This window comes from Tinamus guttatus, unplaced genomic scaffold, assembly GCF_059628265.1.
Source record: "Tinamus guttatus ecotype Peru unplaced genomic scaffold, ASM5962826v1 Tinamus_guttatus_pri_ptg000023l, whole genome shotgun sequence".
Classification (NCBI taxonomy): Eukaryota; Metazoa; Chordata; class Aves; order Tinamiformes; family Tinamidae; genus Tinamus; species Tinamus guttatus.
In genome coordinates this window covers 3,534,224-3,556,146 of record NW_028288557.1, presented here as the reverse complement: position 1 = coordinate 3,556,146, position 21,923 = coordinate 3,534,224, and the positions used below count along the sequence as shown (strand labels likewise).

Below are 21,923 nucleotides of genomic sequence, written 5' to 3'. Positions count from 1 at the left end.
GTACTGAATCCTTGCATGAAGGCTGGGATTGATGGATGGAGCCAAAAACTACTAGCAGGAGTCCCAGACAGTTGACCTGAGTTGATAAATACACCCGCTGCAGGAAATTTCAGATCTGCATCTTAACTTCACGTTAAAGGCCACGAGGCAGAGCACTTGGTTTTGCGCAGCAGGACAAGTTTTTTTATCATCTGTCACAAGATAGAAAGAGTCTGAAATGCTCTTTCTGGGTGGTGACTCATTCTTCAGAGAATTGAGTTATTTCTTCTTCTGAGCCCAAAATCTTTGTTTCATTACTTGAGAGCCTTGCAGCGAACACTGTGGAGCCGAAAGCTAATGTTAACTCCTCATCTCACAGTAGAAATGCCCAGCTACTTGTACGTGGAAAGCAAAGGGCTGCCTATGGGTTTGTATGAAATTATTTTAATCACTTCTTTTACAGGGATCACGAGCTAGGTCATGGCTATTGTGCTGGATGGTGCACAAGCTCCTAGCCTCATAACTGATTAATTTATCATTTTTATGTGGGCAATTGGATGCTTTATAGCCCTTAATGGGTCCACTTTGCCCATAAAAACTGTCAGACGAGACTGCTACTGTTGGTGGCCGGGCTCCCCTTTGCCTCGTACTTTGCCGTAGACCTTTCTACCCTGGGCAATGTTGAACGGGCTCCCGTTCCAGCAGCACTGCCCTCGCTGCTCCCTTATCGGAGGCGCTGTGCGAAGTGTGGGGCTGTGTGTCTGTCCCTCAGGTGCAGCGTATGAAGGAGGTAGAGGGTAGGGTGTCCGCAGAGAGACCTCTCTGCTCCCACCAGTTCAGGCAGCATTTCAGCGCCCTTTCAGCGCTCTAACCCCTTTCACGATGGGCACTGGAAGCTGAGCGGTCCCGGGAGGATGAGGAGCGCCCATGCCCTGCCATGGCTGCGGCCTCGCCACCCCGTGCGCCCCATACAGCCCTGGCTTTATTCTCACATGAGCGCGCGGGGCAGAAACGTGATGTGCCAAGGGCTGCTGGGCCTGGCGGTGGAATGGGGGTCAGGGCTGGGGCAGGAGTGCTGCCCCGAGGCCAAGCCCCAAGGACATGGGGCTAGCGGGAAGATGCCAGCCCCAGGGAATTGAAGATTGGAGGCCCCAGGGTTTGGGCCTGAGGGGCCAGGCCTCATGGTCATGGTGCCATGGAGAGCTGCTGGCCCTCAAGAGCACTGCCTGTGGGACACAGAGGGTCCGGGCCCCACAGCCGCTGTGTGGAGCTTCTGGCCCCTGAGGGGAACCAGAGCCATGAGGGCAACCATGGCCCTGGCGTCCCAGGGAGCTGCTAATCCCCTAGGGCAGCCGGGCCCTGCAGCAGGACCCACAGGCACAGGGTGTCCGTGGCTGTGGCAAGCCAGAGGCGTGTGGGGCCGGGTGCCATGGCCGGGGGCTGCGGTGCCCTCAGGGGCAGCGGGGCGAGCCCTGTGGCCGCGGCCGCCGCCCCTCGGGCCAGCGGGGAGCCCGGGACGGCGGGCGGGCCCGGGCGCCTCCGCATCCGCGGGAGGAGGCGGCGCAGGGAGGAGGGCCCGGGCGCGGGGGCCGGCCCGGCGCCGCGCTACGTGTCGCCGCAGCCCTTATAGCGCCGCGGCGGCCGCCGCCGCCTGCCCAGCGCCCGCGCCGCCGCCGCTACCATGTCGAGCAGCGAGAGGACGGTAGGGGCAGCGCCGGGGCCCCCCTCCCCTCCCGCGCGGGTCCCAGGGGCGCCGCTGGCGGCGAGGACCGAGCGCCCTCCCAGCGGGGCTCAGCGCCCCCCGGAGCCGCCATGCCGGGGGCGGCCAAGCGAGACGCTTTGCGCCGCTCAAAACTCCGTTTCCCTCTTTGGCGAGTCCTCCTTTCCGAACGCACTGTGCCCAGGTGCGAGGTGTGGGAGATGTTCCTCACGGCGAGATGTTCCTCGCCATCCCGCCGCGGGACTGGCTCTCTCCGAGCGCCGACCTTCCCGCTGGCTCGCGGCTGCCCTCGCCAAATGTGGAAGCTTTGCGTTAGGGGAGCTCTTGAGGGGATGTGGGTAGGGTGGGCGACATTTGGGATCCCCCGTCTCGACCTCCTGCTTATCAGGAGAGCAGTGCGGCTCAGCCTTCCAAAGCGATGTCCTCAGCTGCAAAAATGACCTTTATAAGCAAGATTGCAAGTGGACTTTCGTACCGCGACTGTCAAAACAGCTGGTACCGGGTTGACAGCAGTAGGCGTATTTTTACGTTGTTATCTGCTCGGCGTGTTTCTCATTTACAGAATGAAAAACCCCGCGATTTCCCAGTTCAGGTTTCAGATTTAAAAACATCCACTTGTTGTGCTGAAACGGCAACGTGATCTCAGTGACGATTTTTCCCCAGAGTTTTGCTGGGAAAGCTCATGGTTGTGTCGAGCCTAAGCTGAAATCAAGGCTCATACCATGGGTTTGGTGGCCCCTTGGTTTCAAACATCTCACGTTGATTACAGGTAACGCGTTTCGCTTTGATAAAAGTCGCTTTATCAGCAAAAGATAAGAGGAGCTAGTTACAATGCTAACCTGAGATCCTTTTCCCAACGCGAGATCGTTTTCCTACACGCGTGTCCAGTTTGTTTCAGTCTCAGTGAGGTTGCCTGTTGGGTTGAGCAAAGCCAAGATGGTTATAGTTCCTCAGAGAATTCACCTAACACAAATCAGGCAACAAAACTCACCCTGGCAACTAGCGGCCTAAATATCGCAACTCGGAGGAGTTTTAGCACGCTGGTGAGGTTTTCAGGATGTCTTTTGAAAGCAGAGTGTTGAAGATGGCCCCATTTGGAAAATGAAGACAAGTTGCAGGTGATAATTCACCCTCCTGCCTCCCTCGCTCTCCTTTTTTCATTTTGCCGGGAATATTAACCCTTGCTACTCGTAAAATCTCGGTTTCTGACATTTCTTCTTGGTGTGCGTGATGCGTTGATCTCTTTTTTGTGCCTTCAGATGATGTTGTGTGGAGCTTGAGCTCTCCCAAAGGAGAAGGGGAGTATTTGGTGTTGGAGCATATGGATTTTGTCTGGGGCATTGATTAGCTAAGAGTTGTCCTTTTTTGAAAGGTTGCCAGGATAGGAGTTAGTTCTATAATTTGATGATGCTCCTGATTATAAACCTGCGATTTAAAACTCAGATTCCGCCTGAACGTTGTCTAAACCTCTAGTTTGAGGGTATTTTCACTGTACGTTCATTAATGTAAGCTATAGGAAGGCATGATGAAGAAAACTCAAGATTTTGGACTTCTGCAATTAAAAATGTACCTTCATCCCCAGTAAGATTTGATATGCAGAGATCTCCCTTTTACTAATTAGTATGGAAAATACTCCCTCTAGTTCTGCCCGCGGTGTTAAAAGAGACATAAAATCCACTGTATGCAAGTCAGCCTCGCTTGGTTCAAAGACCTTATTTATTGAAAGCAGAAAGCATTTATTTCTGCCAAGGTTCAGACCTACTTTTTTTTTTTTTTTCCCCTTCTTTTAAAAAAGAAGAATATGCTCTTTAGTGATGGCCCTCGCACTGAGCATGCCTTACATACATCTTTGGTGTAAGATTTATGGTGAAATCGTCCTCTGGGGAGTGCGCGCGCTCAGCAGTAATTGCTGTGAGTAACGTGGAGCCTCTGGGCCTGCCCTTGTTTATTGTGCGGCCTCGCACAGGGGAGCAGTCAGTGCTGAGTAGCTCTTTGAGCACCGTCAAAGTCTGACCTTGTTCTCTGCGCACCTGAGGTGTCGCTGGCATTTCCTCAGGTCATTACCCCTCAGCTTAAAGCTTTATGTATGTATATATGTTTTTTTTTTTTTAAAGAGCAGAAAAATACAGATGGTGCAGTGTGCTCCTGAGAGGTGGCTGCTCGCAGGACGTGAACCGATAAGGACGGCGCAGTTCCTCAATGCCCCTCGCTGGCAGGGCTCGCCCCTGGCCCTTGTTTGCTTTAACAAAACACAGGTTAGCATAAAAGGGCCATTCAGGCGAAATATTGCATGAAATGCAGGTATCTGACAGGAGTTCTTTGTAGGAGAGGGCCAAGGCCCCAGTCTGTGGTTAGGATGCTCTTCTGGGCCATGGGAGGAGAAGACCTGCCTCTGGCAAGGGCTGGACGCTTGCCTTGCTGCCTCTTCTGAGTGTGTATCTCCCTGGATAAGACAGAACAAAAGCCCAGTGTTGAAATCACTTTTTTTTTTTTTCAGGCTAAATGACAGCTTGGATCTGCCATCTATCCCAATATCTCCAGGGAAGAGGGTGGTGGGACACCTGGCACAACTCTGGCTCGCGGAGACAGGAGATCCCAAAGCAGCAACTTCTGACTTTCTGATTTGATGATGTAGCGCTGGCATGTGCCCACTCACAAATTATTTAATTGCATACAAGGGTAAATCAACACGCAGAAATAATGGTGTTTCTTTCTTTATTTCTTTCCTTTTTTTCTTTCTTTAAAAAATCAACCCTAGATGACCATGCTGAGGAAATAGGAGGAGGCTTAATTTCTTTATCTAGCAAGTATTCTTGTGTTATAAAGGCTGCAACCACGAGGCAGAGTTCAGATGGACTGTGATAAGGCAAACTGTTCAAGAGCTTATATATAGTTTCACTGTTTTCATTGCAAAGCAACGTGAAATAGAAACTAGGGTTACCTTAAAAAAAAAAAAAACACACACATGAAATCCCTCCATCTTCCTCTTTATGGCATGAGGCTTTTTGTATTGCCTTGAATGTAAAGAAAAAGACTCAAACTTATATTTATGATGCTTATATTCAAAATAGTTATGGATCTATGCAGCAGTTGTTGGTGCAGCAGTTGTCGGGACCTTTATTTTAGTGTTTCAGAGCATTTTGGTCTAGAAATCTTGAGATCAAAAGTTCTTCTCGTGCTTTTCAGAAGTCCTTTTGGAAGTGTTGGCTTTACAGCAATAATTAGCACTAGGCTGTTATTTTGGGTGCTCTTATTCCCTGTTGTAGCAACCTCATGAGCCTCACATGGTCCAGCCTCAGCAGTGGCAAGTGATGGACCTTGTTTTGGGGAAGACTTTCCTGGTGTCCCCGCTGGTGTCTTCCACCACAGGGACAGGGGTGTTTTTTCCAGCCGAAGCCCTTTGAGTCGGCCCTTTTCAGGACTTGTTTTTTGACTCGGGGATAAACCGAGCCTCCAGCCTTGCCTGTGCTTCGGGTGGCACCGATTAAGTCATGGAAAAGTCGTCGGCCGGCAACACGTCTTTGCCAGAGCCCACAGTTCTGGCGTGGATTTCTCTCCGTGTTCTTGGGTAACCCCTGGTTTTAAAGTCTACAGTCAGACACTGTTGGTTTCAGACGAGACGGTGACGGGTCGCAGAAGAGCCCAAGCTACCGAGATGTGTGCAGTAATTCAGATTTAGGCCACAGGGATTTCGTATTTCCTAAGGTTCTCGTTAAAGAGAAACAGAAGCACTGGCAAGCTTGTGCTTTTTGCTGGACCAGTGTTGATCTTGGGAGGTTTCTTTAAATAAACCTTTGAAAATGGAAAGGCTTTTCCTCTGCGAAATCAGATGCTTTTTGATAGGCTTGTCGCTGTACATACCCACAAGAGATAAGTGGCATTTAGGGCCCGTGTTAATGCCTCTAATGATAGGCTTCGCCTTGGACTTGTACTTTGGTCATAGGTCTCTATCTTAAAAGTCCATTAAGAGAATGGGGTGTAATCCAGGTAATTATTTATTAGTTCACTATTATCATGAGTGTCATGAACGACGATTATCTTTAGATTTTTAGCTCTGAATCACAGCTGTAGGAAGTGAGAAATAGTTCCTTAGTGACCTTAGAGTTTAATAATTTCTAATTCATAATCTACCTGGAGCATTAACAAAAAGAGGAATGTAAAAGGAAAAAAGGCATTCCAACGCATTCAGTGGCGATATGTGTCACTGCATGGGATGCTGGAAAATTAAGATTTGTTCTTAATTAATTTTTCCTAATGTTTCCTAGTAGAGCAGTTCTTGTTTGTTTACTCATAGCTTGGCTCAGTGATAACTCCTCGTGTCCAAACCAGGAGTGTGAATTTTGCCTGATTGGAGCTTGCAAACGATGCTGGTTTGCTTAACCTCTTTTTGTTCTTTCTTTTTTTTTTCCATCGTGGCTTATATTTTGAGATACAGATGTGTTTTGAGATGCAGAGCTTTGGAGCTGGCTCGGGGTGGGTTTCTTCTTTGCCATCTGTGGGCCAGATTGTGCATCTTGGGCAAAAGACCGTTGGTACCTGCGTTTTTTTTCAAGGCTTTCTGACCCGGAGACATCTTCCTGCAAGCAAATAAGCCTCATGGAAGCAAATAAAGCTCTGGCAGAGCAAACTGTTGGGTTTTTTTTTGATAGCAAGCCTTTTTTGTTGTGTTGCAAAAAGGTGGATTTGGGGCGGAATGGGGGGGAAATGACCCATTTTTCAGGCGTTTTGGTAGGACTCTCAGTTGTTTTGGAGGCCAGGGGCTCTGGGAAGCAGAAGCAGCAGCTGCACATCAGAGTTGCTGCCCGTCGTTGTCGTGGGCTCCATTGCACGTCATTGCTGAGGTCAAGGTTGTCGGAGGTTGACAACAAGGGAAGCGGCTCTTTGGAGGCATTGATTTTTCCTCAATATGGTGGCAGCTCAAGCCCTCGTCTACCCGCCTTCTCCTTCCGCCCTTCTTCTCCACTGCAGCTGGAGAAGAGGTGATTCCCCCGTTGGAGAGATCCTGGGAATAGTAAACACCAAGGAAAAACGCGTAACTGTCCTTGGACCAGCCTTTGAGCCATGTACAATAAATAAGGCCTGTGGTGCCATTCGGCTTAGGGAGGAGTGAGTGAATCTGTCATTCTCCGTGTTGGCTTGGGCAAGGACCCAGCAACCTCCCGGATTCTCCCAGGTAAAAACCTGTACTGCAGCTTCTCAAGTGGGAGCACGGCTGCTTTGGGGAGCAACCTGCCGTCCCGGTGTCCCCGAACTTGTGAGTCCTCTGCTTGGAGCTCAGCGTTTGGGCCGTTTGGGCTCCCAGGGCCGTGACCTTGTTCTTACCGGTCCACGTTGGCCTTAGCTCCCAGGAGTTCAATCCAATGACTTTCTCAAGCCGAGCGGGTGGGAGAAGCTGTGGGGTGATGGCAGCACCGAGCGCTCCCGTTTGTGTCTGGGAGCAGAAGTTTTGTTGTGGAAGAGACTGGAAATCGAATGTTTTTAGGTTCAATCCACGCATCGGGGCTGGGACATGGGTGGTGGCCAAGCTTAGGCAGGAGCGTTGTATCTGCGTCGGTGACAGCAGGGGTTGGGTCGTGACATTGTCAAGGTTTATTTTTTTTAGCCAGCTGCCCGCATTGTCCTGTAGAAAGAGGTGAAGCAAGAGGATTAGATCCTGTAGTGAAACACTTACTTGAAACCTTGCTGGAGCTTCTTGAAGGCGTAGCTCCTGCTGCTTCTGAAATTGCTACCACCCCTCAAAAAAAGCTCGGAAATTTCTTTCCAGGTGGGATACGATGGGCCTGCTAACAACAGGCCCCCCGTCCCCGTAGGAATTGGAGTCGCTTTGACCTGCGTGTGAAGCTGCGCATGGGTTTTTGAAGACAAACTCCCTGCTTTTGAGGAGAGCAGCGAAGCGGCCGCTGTCTGGAGCGAGACACAAGAGCTTCATCCACCCACGTGGTGGCTGAGACAGGTCAGTTCCGCCTGCATTGTCCGAGGAGAGGAGAAAGGCCCGTTTGCTCCCCTAGACGGAGGGCTGCTCGCCCGGCGTGCTCTTGCGCACGGCAAGACGCTGCCCTCCAGGTTTCAAACCGCGTTACAGGTTCAGAGAGGCGAGTGGGGACGCGCAGCTGCCCAACGGGTCTCGCTGTCTCCCGTGTCGGCAGCGCTGCGGGCGCGCTGATTCCGCTTTTAAAGATGGACAGTCGCAGTCCAAAGCCCGTTTTGCTATGGTTTGTGTTTTCTTATGCTTATTGAAACGATTTCTTGAGCTCTTAAAGTAAACAGTTTGGGTGGAACGTCGCATCGCTCCTGCGTGTTGGCTCGTGGCGTTTTGCTCCTCCGCCCTGCAGGTGAGCAGGAGTTTTGGTGCCGTTGCCCAGTGATCAGACCTGGTCCTCTCGATGTCACACGCGGGCCCTATGCCACGAGAGGATTGGGTGGGTGAACTGTGAGGACATGAACTGAATTACCAAGTTTTCAGTGTGAAATTCAGATTTTCTCCAACTGTGGGACAGATTCGTCCTGCAGCTGCCTGCAGTGAAGCTGAAGTTAAAGCTTAGAAGTGAGCACAGCAAACAGCATTGTTTTATCTTTTCTGAAATCTTTTTTGCCTTATAATGAACACAAACCAGCTCCCTTTTTGATCTCCTGTCGCTGTACAGCAGGTTATTCTTCAGGTGATATTCGCGGGGGTCCCGCTGAGGTCTCTTTGTGCCTCGTGCTTGTTCTAAGGGATGTGGTGCCAGCATAGCCGTGATAAAAGTTGGGATGTCTGCTAAGGTTTGTTTACCTCAACAAAGCCACAGCCCATTAGTCAAATTCCTAAACCTTATATTCAAGGAAAAGAGAGAGGGGAAAAAAAAAAGATTTCACGCCAGTAAATTCCTCCCTGGAAATTTTTAGATACCACTAGTGTAAGCAAAATCCATCCCTCGACCTGCTTTCCGTGGAAGTGGGGGCTTGGTCCCTGCTTTGCTCTTTCCATAAGCACCTTCCTCTTCCAGAGGAGGCAGGGGAAGCTGCCAGGTGCGAGACCCCTCTTGTTGCTCCTTCCTCGGTGTTAAGTAGATGCACGCGATGGCTTTTCTTAGGGATGCCCAGTCCAAATCCTCTCCGACGCGTCGGTGGGGACACGACGTCCGTTTGTCTTGCAGAAACCAGGAATGTTGGTTCTGGCGCTGTGGGCAGTCCCGTCGGGAGCCTGTTGGCACAGCCCACCGCAGCCCCGCGCATGGAGAGCCGAGCGCGTCTCCCGGCAGGACGTGCAGACCTGTCGCTCGGGAAGCGAGCGTGTGCCGAGCGGCCCAGACGGGCTCCTTTATGGGAGGCGCTTCCGTGGAACTGCTTCGAGGGGAAAAAACGCAGCAGCCGTGGCAGGGTTCCCCGCCACGCTGCTCGGGCTGAGGAGCTGCTCTGTTTGTCAAGTATGTGCTGCGCGCGCAGCTGTCCGCTGGGGCTTTTGGAAGGAGGACAGGATGCTCTTTTTTTCTCTAAAATAACATCTGTCCCGGCTTTCCAAATCCAGCAGGAAAAAGTAGGAGCCTGGGGTGATTTACATCATCTTTCCAAAGCGAAAAGAAAAGCTCCATTTGGGCAATTCTGGGGGGAGAAAACTGATCTTGTTGCCCAGATCTTTTTGAGGTCATCTGTTGATTTTCAGAAATCAGGGCCTGTCTGGTTTGCAAGGCTACGTGAACACACACTCGGACGTTGAGCTTTGGGCTTTGAGGCTTTTTTTTAAATTATTTTTTTCTCTCCACGGTTGTGCTGGACTTGATTCCGGGAACCTGAAGCTCTGCTGCTCGTACCCAAAGAAAGAGCGTTTCGGCTCCTGCTCGAAACGAGGGTCAGGCCAGCTCGCCCTTGGTCACAAGTGACTCTTGTACAAGCTTAGGGCTTGGGAACGTCGCTGAGGCTTCAGAGACGCTGAGGTTTCTCCGTCCTGCTCGAACACGAATGTAAAGAGAAGACCTTCCCTAATAAGCCCACCCCTGGTCTCTCTTCCTCCTTTCTTTTGAGTATGGAATAGCCCGTGGTGGATGAGGGTCCTGCAGAAGGCTTGGTTGCCCGTGCTTGGACACGGCCGCTTGCCCTTCTCACAGATGGCAATTTGCCCATTTTCAAGGCCCACCACGGCACCTGCCCAAGTGGAATAAACTTACTTTTCGAGAAAGTCCCATAAACTTAGTTTTCATGCATTGTGCTCAGCCTACAGGGCAAAAGACTCTTTTTAGTAAAATGCCGGGGTTTGGGAGGTGATTTTAAAAGGAAAATTAGAGCAGCTGGCGGAGGCTTAATGCTCTCATTGCTAAGGATGGAGATAGTCCTGTAACTAAAATGCCGCAGGAGGAGGCCTGGCCCTGCCCTTCCTGCAGGGCTGGAGGTTCCCCGGAGCCGTGAGTGCCGTGAGCCGCCCGCCAGGCGTTAACTGTGCTCCTACAGGCTGGAGCTTCCCGTTAACGCGCTCTGCGCCACAAGGACGTGTCTTTGGGGGCACCGTTATCAGCAGGTTTGTAAGGCGTTTCCACGAGGGAGCTCCTGTCCGGAACAGACTGTCCCGCGGTCGGCCCTGAGTTGTGGCTCTCCCCCTTGGGCTCCTTCCAGGACCCACCGGTGCTGGACGTGCGGGATACAACAGCCAGAGACGCCAATGCGGTGGGGCACACTGCGGGGCGGCCGGGAAGCGTCCGGATCCTGGTGGATCCTCTCGCTTGGATCGTGCAACCCCCTGCTCGGGGGGGCGAGCCCAACTGCTCCCTTTCACCAGCAGATACGTGACGAGAGCCGAGGTGGCTCCTTGGGTTGCCTTGCTCCTCGCTCTGTTGCTGCGGGCACCGGGAAGCCTTCCCCGGGAAAAGCATTCCCAGGTCTTGGGGCCCGGGCTCGTTCATGGTTAGAAGATTAAAACTGAAGCCTTTTCCTGTTTGCCATGTGTCCCACCCCAGGACCGGGGACCGTGAGCGCCCACTGGCTGCGCAGGGGCTGGAGGAGCTGCAGGAGGAGCCTCCCGTCTCTAACAGGGACATTGCTAAGGACACGGGAATAACCCTGGGGGTTAATACCCCACTGGAGATCCCTGCGGGTAGGAGAGGCTGGGACGTGCGGCGGGATTTCAAAACCGCATTGGGAAGTGTTTTCCTGAGCTCCAGAGGAGCCTGATACGTAAAAATACACCCCCATAAATATACAGATATATAGCGTGTTCTTGCAGCAGAATGGCCCCACTGTGTCCGCCTCCGAGGAATGCGCTCGTTCCTGGGCCTGCTCAGGAAGAGACGCCGCCGTGGCCGACAGCGGGGTAGATCCCGGCGGATTTGTGCTTTAGGAAGCGGCTCCCAAGGAAGCAGGGCCTGGAGAAGGCATGGGAAGGGGCAGAGAGGCGCATCCTGGTTCTCCGTGCAGAAACAGGGGTTGGGAGCACGTTGCAAAATACCCGCCTGAAAAGGAAAGGGAAAAAGAAGCAGAGCTACCAAAGTGTCATAGCAGCATCCAGGGATAAAGAAAAGCCACGTCGTTGCTTTTTGTCCTTGGAAACAACGGTGTGGAAGCAAAGGGAAAACGGGAGTTGGGAGTCCCAGCGCGGGTGAAGGTGTCACCTCAGAGGGCAGCTGCAAAGCCCGATTCCATGCAGGGCCTCCCATCGAGTCACGAGAGGGTGACCCAAGCCCCAGGATGGGCATTGGCCCTGTTGTGGGAACTCCCCAGGAATTAGCTCTCTGCCCTGGAGCGTTTTGAGTCGTGGTTTCACAGCAGCGGGGCTGATGTTGAGTCTTGTTTGACAGTCAGTCTTGGAGGCAAGATTTACACGGCTGTTTTTTTGGACACGGCTATCCTTGCCCATACATTAAAGCATCCTTAAATTGGCTACGTGTCCAGTGTGCCCGCAAGCAACTGCAAATGGAAAACTACTCCCCTCGCTTGCAGGTATTGGAAAAAGAGGCTAATTTTGGAAGATGTAGCTGAAAATGAGGGGGAGAAGGGCGTGCAATGAATATAGTAGCAAAATCTGCAATGGGGGGATGACCTTGCCCCTCAAAAAAGTAATAATAATAAAAATAGTAAAAAGATGTAGGGGAAAGGCAATGATTTTCCTTCTTCTGTTAGGGGCTGGTTTTTCGACGGGGTTTCTGGGCAGGCCGAGCCCGGTCGCACGCAAAAGCCCCATTCCCTAGTGAGCGCCTCCGCCTTTGCCAGCCCTGAAAGCCGTTAGCCACGGGGAGAACAGTCCGTGCCCAGAGTGACGCTGTTTTGTGTCCTTTTCCTCTGTGCGCCCCAGAGAGCGACCAACGTGATCTACCAAGCCCACCACGTGAGCCGGAGCAAGAGGGGACAAGTGGTCGGCACGAGGGGCGGCTTCCGCGGCTGCACCGTGTGGCTCACAGGTACGGTCGCTCGGCGGGACGGGCATGCCGGGGGCCCGCACGACGGCCTGCTGTGCCCGGGGCCCTGGCAGGGAAGCGGCTGCCCCGCTCAGTCCTGCCGCTGCCTTTGAGGGAGTCCTGGACGGGCCGGAGCGGGTGGAGCTAAGCGTCGCCCTCGCGTCGCCCTCGCGTCTCCCGCAGGCCTGTCCGGCGCGGGCAAGACGACCATTGGCTTTGCCCTGGAGGAGTACCTGGTCTCGCACGGCATCCCCTGCTATTCCCTGGATGGCGACAACGTTCGCCACGGCCTCAACAAGAACCTGGGCTTCTCGGCTGGGGACCGCGAGGAGAACATCCGCCGCATCGCCGAGGTGGCGCGGCTCTTCGCCGACGCCGGCCTCGTCTGCATCACCAGCTTCATCTCTCCCTTCGCCAAGGTGAGCTCGCAGCCCCTCTTCTGCCCCTTTCTGGGCGGTTCCGTCGCGCGGCTCTTCCTAAGAACGAGGTGTTTATGCCAAGGAATTCACCTCCTGGAGCCTCTCTTTAGCTTTTCTTTCCTCTTCTGTAACACGCCGCAGCTGTACGGAACTAAACACCATTTCTGGAGCGTAACTGAGCCTGAACTTGTTACTTTCGCATACATTGACAATGCAGAAATTGTTTAAAAACTAAATAACATTTCAGGTCTCCTCCTACCTTTAACTTTCTAGGAGGCAGAGAAGAGGCATAAGAACAATATCCTCTGGTAGTGCTCTAAAATGCTCCATTTGAAGAAACTGTTGAATTCCAGTGGCGTCATGCAGTAGGAAGACACTAGCTGCATGTCAGAGCCTTCGAGGCAGCCCTGTGAGCCACAACATCCCCTACCATTTCCCTTCTTTCTTCCAACAGGATCGTCAAAACGCACGGAAAATCCACGAAGCGGCTGGGCTGCCTTTCTTTGAGATCTTTGTGGATGCTCCCCTCAACATTTGCGAAAGCAGAGATGTGAAGGGCCTGTACAAAAAGGCGAGAGCTGGCGAGATCAAAGGTATGGGACAGCAGGCTCTTTATTTTGCCTTTCGCTTTTGGGAGCATGCGATAGCTTATCCGTGCAGCCCTGCAAGCAGGGAAGTGCTGGGGTGGTTTAAGAAAGGCTGTTTGTGCTGCACAGAAATATCCGGTTTCCCTAATCTGTGTCACAAGTGCCACTTAGTCCTCCATGTGGCCGGAGGCTTTCTGGGTGTCTGTGCAGCGCTGTTGACTCTGGGACACTGAGTATTGCACTAGATAAACCTAGTTTGTATTTGTCTATCCACAGGATTCACGGGGATTGACTCGGAGTATGAGAAGCCCGAATCTCCTGAGCTAGTGTTGAAAACGAACGTGTCTTCAGTGTCTGAGTGTATTCAGCAGCTTGTGGAGCTCCTACAGACACAAGTCGGTTGACTTTCTGCCACCGCTGCTGCCACCTCATTTCACATCCTCGTTTTGGGGGGCGTTTCTTACAATTGCTGTCTGTCTGTCTCCCTCAGAACATAGTCCCACAGGCGTCGCTTAAGGATGTTCTCGAGCTGTTTGTGCCTGAAAATAAACTTGATTTTGTCCGAGCTGAAGCAGACATGCTGCCCTCCGTGGAGATCACCAAGGTATCGCTGCTTGTCCATACAGCGCCGTGACTCGAGGAGCGTTTTGCTCTTCGGTGGGCAGAGGAGCACACCAGAAAACAGCCAAGCGAGGCCGCCGCTGTAACGGGCGGGAAGGAAACTCGAGCTCCAGGTAATCTGGCCTCTCTGGGTTTGTTTTGCAGCTGGATCTGCAGTGGGTGCAAGTGCTGAGCGAAGGCTGGGCCACTCCGCTGACGGGCTTCATGCGCGAGGCTGAGTACTTGCAAGTGATCCACTTTGGCACCTTGCTCAACGGTACGATCGCGCTCCCTCGGTGCTGGCGCTGCCGGGCGCCCGCGTGCGCGCGGCGGCACCACGGTTCAAATCGCTGCCCTCTAGCAGTCCCTTGTAGGGAGCAGTCGAGCCGGTGTTTCTCCTCCTCCCTGAGTGTTAGCCACGAGGCCTCAAAAAGGAGCGAGGGTGCCAGGAGGCCAAGCTCTGCAGCGCTCAGAAGAGCAGGGCAGGTGGCCAGGCTGGCGGCGCTCCCCCGTGCGGGTGCAGACGCAAAACCCTGGCCACAGAAGCAGGGAGATGCCAGACTGAGTTCCCGATGGAAGGAGAGGGGAGTTACACCTTGGAAACAGGAGCAGAGTCTGGTTTAACATCTTTTTCCCTCCCCCCTTCTCCGTTCTTGCTTGCTTACTGCTGTCACAAGGATGACATTTCCCTGTCATCAGCCCCAGATCTGCTGCCTTTGAGCTGTCTCTTGTGCCTGATAAGGTCTGTGAGGGGCTCGTCAGGACACCAGCTTTCATAATCCAGAATCCCGGAACGGTTGAGGTTGGCAGGCACCTCTAGAGATCATCCAGTCCAACGCCCTGCTCCAGCAGGGACACACACCCTCCAGAACAAGCCAAGCCCTTGGGCTCGCCCCTCACCCGTGTGCAGCTCTACCTCCACCCGCTGTCCTCTGCTTGTGGGGTTCCCTGCGGTCAGGGGCAAAGCCTGGCAGCAGCTTTTGGTGCAATAACCCTCCGTAAGAGGATGTTTGCAGGAGAGGGCCCTGGCGTCCATCCCAGTACACAGTGTCTCCATGCACACGCTCAGGCTCTGCCCTGCCAGGTCCAAGGGGTGATGCAGGAGGAGCAGGATGCGCCCGGACGCATTTTTCGTGGATCTATCAGCCCCTGGCTGGGGCAATACAAGTTAGGATTCCTGTTACCTTGTGGCAAACAAATATTTTCCGTGCCACCGGCAGTAAGTCACACAGTGGTGCTGCTGTTGGTTGGCCACGTACAAGAATATAAAATAAAAAAATATACCCTTATGGACACGTCCCTGTCCAGAGTGAGGTGCTCCAGCACGAGGGAAGGAAGGTCTGTGCTGGTGTGATGTTTGCACTGTGTACGGCGCTTTGCCTGCCGCCTGTGCCGCTGGCACCGCAACCGCAATTCCCGCATCCCGAGAAGGTGGGATGCCACGGAGGGCCACAAGGAGACGCGCCACCTCCGCACGCTCCTCCCCAGCCCGGCTAGACCTGCAGCTCTGATTCTTGCAACTGTTGCTGTGAATGTTGCCTGCAAGAATTAATGGTCTTAACTGTGTTTGTATTCTCCCAGGAAAGAGTTCCTCCCTAGTTGGTAAGTATACAGCCATTCCCAAGCTTGTGGGGAAAATGACTCCAATTAGATATTTTCCTAAACAGTAATTTTTTTTTTGCCATTATTTTGAATAATGACACTTCCAGCAATACACGCAAGTGCTGCCTCTCCGTGACTCAATGAGTTTCACCCCATGTCCTGGTGATAATCCCGGCAGAGTAACTTGCAACCCTTCCCCGTCGCGGAAGCGGTGGCTGCTCTGCGTGTGGCATTTGGGAATGGGATTCGGAGATGCTCCACTCCGGCAGCACTTGTTGCCTACATGATCTGCGTTCTTCCTTGCTGACCTTACGGAGTGATTAATGATTGATGCTGCTTAAATACGAGGTGGATGATGATTGCATTCTGACCTGTGGGATTTGATTCCGCATACGTTTGTACAATGAATGCACTCTGGGGTGGAGGAGAATTAAGGAATATTTTTATATTCCTCACGGGTACCTCGTCATTCATGAAGGGGCTTGAAAGTGGCTCTCCGGCGGATGAGCGGTACCTGGTCGTGCAGTGGAATTAATAAAGCTTAATAAAAGCTTAATAAAAATGGCAAAAGCTACCTCACCGTGAAATCATCACATGAGGACCTCAAGGGTCCAAAATGATTTCAGTCAGATCAGAGCCAAATCAGTGATTTGTTCATTCTTGCTTGTATGTTAATATTGGGACGTCCAAGGAGAGATGGGAAGATCCAAGGCACAGGGTGGAAAAACACAGCATAACTTCGAGGTGTTTAGGGAGAGCATCGAAACAAGAAACCATACATGCAAATGCTGACTAGTGCTAGACACAAAATACATTTGAAATAGGCTCCACAGGGATAAGCTAAGAAAAGTAACAGTATAAACACATCAGGAAAGAAAAGAAAAAGCCCAATGTGGATGTTACTTCCCTGTGGGAAGCAGGAACAGGAACTCGCAGTTAATGTTCTCAGTCGTGGCAGAGGTCACTGGATTATGTCCGTGGTGGTGCTCAGTTTTTCCAAGGGACCTCAAGAAAAGCTAATTGGAAAAGAACAAATCTTTCTGGGAGCGAAACAGCAGCATCCAGTGAGTCCAGACAATAATGAAATATTCTAAGTGTCTTTGAAGCATCTCTGGGCCTAAGATGGGGAGCTTTCTGACTCTGCCAGCAGCAGTTTTTATTAGCGATGGGAAGAAAATTGGGCACCAAATAAATTTAATGTGACAGAAGGTGAATCCCTGAACTAATTGTGGAAAAACCAGCCCATTTTTTCCCCAAGGAGGAGCTTTATGCTACTGAAAGCCCCTGGCTGATGCAGCAGCTGCACTGTGGGCCCTGTCCGCTGCAGCCGCTTCAACCTCCCTCTTGCAGTCAGGCCAAAGCAGCATCAGGACGCGCTCCAAAGCGCCGTTTCCCTCCCCTATTTCCCTGGGACCCTAGAGCAGGTTTAACGTCACCTCCTGCCTTCTCTTCCCAGACGGCATCATCAACCTGAGCATCCCCATCGTGCTGCCCATCTCCACGGAGGACAAGCAGCGCCTCGAGGGCTGCAGTGAGTTCGCGCTCAGCTACCAGGGGCGGAGGGTGGCGGTGCTCAGGAGCCCCGAGTACTTCGAGCACCGCAAGGAGGAGCGCTGCGCCCGCGTCTGGGGCACCACCTGCGCCAAGCACCCGCACGTCAAGGTAGGCGCCGCGCCGGGGGCGGCAGTGCGGCCGCAGGGCTCCCGCCCGCTGCGCTCACGCCCGCGCGCGCTCTGCAGATGGTGATGGAGAGCGGGGACTGGCTGGTCGGCGGAGACCTCCTCGTGTTCGAGAGGATCCAGTGGCACGACGGGCTGGACCAGTACCGCCTGACACCGCGGAGCCTCAAGCAGAAGTTCAGGGAGATGAACGCGGGTGAGCGGCCTGCCTCGGTGCCACTCCGCGCGGCTGGGCGAGCGTCCGCCGACACGGCTCTTGCCAGAAAAGCTTGGCTCCCTTGATGCCTTGATTTGAGTTGCTTGATTTTTGCAGCTCCCAGGCCTTACCCCTGTGTCTGACAGACTGATGCACTCGCTCTCTTCCTTACTCTTTCCAACTCTTTTCCCGCTTCCTGTGCCTCCTTGTTTAGGTTTTGTGCCTGCTCCTGAACTGGCAATATGCAGGTGGGGAGGTCAGAAACTGCTTCCAAAAGGGGCTTTTCCAAACCCAGGACCCAGGGAAGGTTGATGACTCATGTGTCCTCCCCGATGAGTCAGATCCTCTCTTTCCACGCCTAGAGCACTCAGAACAGAGGCGCTGTCTGCTTGGCCGTCGCGTTTAGGTGGAGAGTTGATGAAGAGCTAAGCCAGGCTGGGCATCCCAGAGGAAAATCCCTCCTGGATTTGCTGTCACAGCTGCTCTCCCCGCAGCCTGGGCCTGGCTCCTTGCAGTGACTCAGGACTGGCAGGGAACTGGAGCCTGGGGATTTCACAGCTGCTAGAAACCCCCTGGTTGAGTTGCTGGACGTAGCCATGCTGATGACCGGCGAGTTGGCCAGATGATGGTCAACTGGTCATTAAGCTTAAAGATAGCTTGATGGGACGAGTGGCAAGCAGGTGCAGGACACGGAGAGGTTTGCCCTGTTAAATCAACCCCTTATTTATGAACTGATGCTTCTGATCTCGAGAGGCCTCTTTGGAAATGCCCTGCCCTGGCACAGGCTGCAAGGCGCTCTGCAAAGGGAGGTTTTCAGCGAGCCCCTGCAGCCTGGTGTGCTCAGTTCCTTGTGCTTGGCTCATTTTGATGACCAGAATGACTCAGCCAGGGCTCATAAAAACAAATCCGTACTGTTTCCTGAACAGTTTTGGAGGAATTTGGAAGCAGCTTGGGCAATTCAGGTAACTTCTCTGTTCTTCCCCACGTGGCCAGTTCTGCAGCGAGTGCCTTTTAGCTTCCGCCTGGGCTCAGACCATCTCCCCCATGGAAGATGGGAGCTTCTCCCCACCGGACGCGCGTGGGTTGGGGTGTAAACGTGCACAACACCTGAATGACGCTGCTGTTGCTTGGTGCGGCATCCAGACCCGTGACCTTCTCCGTTGTTCCCTTGCAGACGCCGTCTTTGCGTTTCAGCTGCGTAACCCCGTGCACAACGGCCACGCGCTGCTCATGCAGGACACGCGCCGCCGGCTCCTGGAGCGGGGCTATAAAAACCCCGTGCTGCTCCTGCACCCGCTGGGTGGCTGGACCAAAGATGACGACGTCCCGCTGGAGTGGCGCATGAAGCAGCACGCGGCGGTGCTGCAGGAGCACGTCCTGGACCCCAAGTCCACCATCGTCGCCATCTTCCCCTCTCCCATGCTCTATGCCGGCCCCACAGAGGTACCGTAGCCGCCGGCCGCTCCCGGGGCGCTTGCTGAGCTTCCCGCTCGGCGGGGAGCAGCGCGGGCGCGTTCCCGGGTGCCTCCAGACACCTGGCGGCGTTCCCGGGGAGGCCCGGAGGCTGGGAGTCCCCTGACGCACGGCACGGCGCTCTCCGCAGGTGCAGTGGCACTGCCGGGCCCGCATGATTGCCGGCGCCAACTTCTACATCGTGGGCCGAGACCCAGCGGGCATGCCGCACCCAGAGACCAAGAAGGACCTCTACGAGCCCACGCAGGGCGGGAAGGTGCTCAGCATGGCCCCTGGCCTCACCTCCGTGGAAATCATCCCCTTCCGCGTCGCCGCCTACAACAAAGTGAAAAAGGCCATGGATTTTTACGACCCCAAAAGGTAACCCGGGCAGCGGCACCGGCTTTTCCTTGCCCTTGGTTTAAGAGTGCCTCTGGCTTGCAGCTTACCTGAGAGAAGGGGAAAAACAAAAAGGCATTTTAAAGAAAAACAATTCTGAGAGAGATCGGAAGCGCTGCATTTGCAGCGGTTCAGCGCGCACTCATTTCCTCCCCGTCTCGCTCCCTCTTTGCCGTAGGCACAACGAGTTTGACTTCATCTCCGGAACCCGCATGAGAAAACTTGCTCGGGAAGGGGAAGATCCACCGGACGGCTTCATGGCCCCGAAAGCTTGGAAAGTCCTGACCGAGTACTACCAGTCACTGGAAAAAAAGAATTAGGGCTCCTTCTCCCTAGAAACGTGTATATTAAGAGTGAGCAGTGATTGATTGATTTCCTGCGATAACAGATCAGTTTACTTGGCATTTTCCATAGTCTGACTCTAGGATTTTTCCAAAGTCAGAGTTTTTTTTTTAATTATTATTATTTTTTAACTAATCAAAAATAGTTTGAGGCTGATCCCTCTCCCATGGAACGCGCCGAGAGCTTCCCTGCAGCGCTGGGAAGGGGAGCAGCCCTTCGTTCCCAACGGGATGCGGCCCCGGAAGGCCATCGCCCCGCACGGGATTCAGAGTGGATCATTTTGTGCTGCTGTGGCCGTGCTCCCGTCCCTGATGCAGAGATGGGACTTTGCAATAATTAATTAATAATGATTAAAAGTACATTCGTCCCCTTTACGAAAGAGAAAAAAAGCAGTGACTTGTCTTCAGCCCTCGACCAGCTGGTCCTGCTGCTGGCCAGAACAGGGTCTCCCAGTAAACAGGGAGGTTTTTTGCTGATAAAGAGCAAGATTTTTCTCAAGTCCTTTTTTTAACTGGATTTTTTTTAACGGCCGCGTGCTGGGAGGCACCTTCGAGGCCAGGAGACCTGCGGGAGCGCTGGAAGGGCCCATCCGCACAGCTCCCCATCGCGTCCTCCCGCCAGCGGGAAGAGCTGGCCCTGTGGGCAGGACGGGCTCGTGGAGAGGTGCCGCGGGCTCCTTAGCGTCTTCTCCGGGGCTGGACGTGGCCGGCCCGCGTGGTGCTTCCCTGCAGCTCCTGCGGCCGCCGTCACCCGTCTCGCCCCGGCACGCGGAGCGCTGCCGCCGCGGCTCCTCTGGTGCGAGGGAGGAAACTGCTGCTCCGGCGCTCGATAGTTCGTGCAACGACAAATCCATCATTTTTTACTTTTTCTTAGCCCCAGAACTAGACAGAATGTGTTGTAAATGAACTGGAGAGAGTCTTCTCCTCGCTTTAAGTTTTGGTTTTAATTGCAAATGGATCTACGTTAAGGAAAAAAAAAAATCACGTTCTTCCTAGCAAGCTGCACCTCAAGGGAAATGTTTGCTGTGGCCATGGAGCAGCGTCTAAAACTATGCAAGTAATGGGAAATAGTTTAGGCAAAAAGTGTTTTATTTTTCAGTTATGTCATCTATTTTTTTTTGGGGGGGGGGGGAGTCATTTTTTTTAAGCGTTTAGAGGAAAAAGCTCAAAGCTGTTATTATACCTCAAAAAACAAGAGCTGCAATGACAATGTTAGTAGCACAGTAGCCATAGTGCCTTTTATATCGAGCCCCTCTGGCAGGGACCCGACAGACAAGAGCAATACTCCACTTTATAGGTAATATTTGCCATTTTTTAAAGAGTAAAATAGCGCTGTTGCCTCTCAACCTTAAACTAATCAAGTGGTTCAGGAAAACACAGTGAATCCAGGTGGTTATGGCAAAGCCTAAAGGTTGTGTTCTCCTTTCAAAATAGCATAGGATGCTGATTACCTCTGATTAAAATAGCGTACATCGCCTAGATTGTTTTTTTATAGGGTATTTATTGAAGACACGAGACTGGAATTTGTACCTCGACTGATGCATCTCATGATTTAATATATTCCGAACTTGATACTCTGCTGCAAAACACTCACTTTTAGTACAAATAAATATTTATGCCTGTAACGATTTCCTCCTTGGCGCTTCTTGCTGAGTTCCTGCTCCCACCCGCGCCTCCGCCACCCTCTTGGCTTCGCCCCTCTGCTCCCCATCGCAGCCCCGGAGGGAGAAACACCCCGTTCATGGAGCCTCGGTTACTGAGACTATTCCAAAGGTTTCTGATTAGCTGCTTTGCAGCCTGGGGACAGTCGGGTACGGGCTGTACCGAACCCGCCGTGGCTGGGTAGGTGCTCGGCCGTCCTTGCTCGCTGGGCCTCCCTGCCAGCCGCTGGCCCCCAGCAGGGCTCCGCTCAGCCCTGCTCCCTGGCGCCGCGCGTGCCGGCCGGGCAGGGAGCCGCGCGGCTCCCCGGTACGCTGGCCCGGGCTGCGGCGTCCTCCCGCTCTCCCTGCTGAAAGAATACACATGATTATTGCGGCACCTCGGCCCTTGTGGGTGGGGGAAGATTTTTACATCAAAACCACCCCCAAAAACGCCCTCCCCCCCAGCCCCACGGGCTCCCGTGGAATTATAGTGAGTCAAACGACCAGGTGTTGCATAAGGGGCATTGCACAACATGGGTGCAAACAAAAGGGACTCCAGCTGTGCACGGCCAACGGGAGCGACAAGGAAAATGATAAAAACCTATTGGCTAACACGAGCAAAAAGCTTCGCCACTTCCACTTCTTTAACCCTTTGCATTTATCGCATCATTTCACATAGATTTATTCAACTTGTACCGGCAAGAACAGCAGAACGTTGCTAAATTATTACATGTTTCAGTCTGAGACCCGTTGCCTGTGGCAAAGGGGAGCACGTGACAAACAACACAGCGCAAACCATAGCCTGTTGCCTCCGTGGGTTCCTGGAGAAGCGGGAACAGCAGCGAGTCCTCCTCGCGCCGCGGAGCGGTCAGAAACCACCATCTTTCAGAGAGCTGCTAACGCGTGGGCCTTGACGAAAGACCAGGTGAGAAAACTCTGCTCTTCCGT

General features: G+C 53.2%; 1 protein-coding gene across 1 annotated transcript; it reads left to right on the top strand.

Moving 5' to 3' along the window:
- Positions 1 to 1,650: 1,650 nt before the first annotated feature.
- Positions 1,651 to 19,352, top strand: PAPSS2 (3'-phosphoadenosine 5'-phosphosulfate synthase 2). The gene is made up of 12 exons (XM_088525610.1): positions 1,651 to 1,681; positions 11,958 to 12,063; positions 12,244 to 12,479; positions 12,934 to 13,072; positions 13,343 to 13,461; positions 13,557 to 13,670; positions 13,832 to 13,943; positions 16,725 to 16,930; positions 17,008 to 17,143; positions 18,318 to 18,586; positions 18,747 to 18,976; positions 19,173 to 19,352. Exons 1-12 carry the CDS (start codon positions 1,661 to 1,663, stop codon positions 19,312 to 19,314), a joined length of 1,830 nt encoding a protein of 609 aa, XP_088381736.1. The 5' UTR covers positions 1,651 to 1,660; the 3' UTR covers positions 19,315 to 19,352.
- Positions 19,353 to 21,923: the final 2,571 nt, after the last annotated feature.

Bases quoted from the DNA above. Each gene is read 5' to 3' on its own strand.
- PAPSS2 (XM_088525610.1), top strand. From the start codon at position 1,661: ATGTCGAGCAGCGAGAGGACG. The intron at 16,931-17,007 runs GTAGGCGCCGCG...CGCGCTCTGCAG, and splicing joins CCAAGCACCCGCACGTCAAG to ATGGTGATGGAGAGCGGGGA. The intron at 18,587-18,746 runs GTACCGTAGCCG...CGCTCTCCGCAG, and splicing joins TCTATGCCGGCCCCACAGAG to GTGCAGTGGCACTGCCGGGC.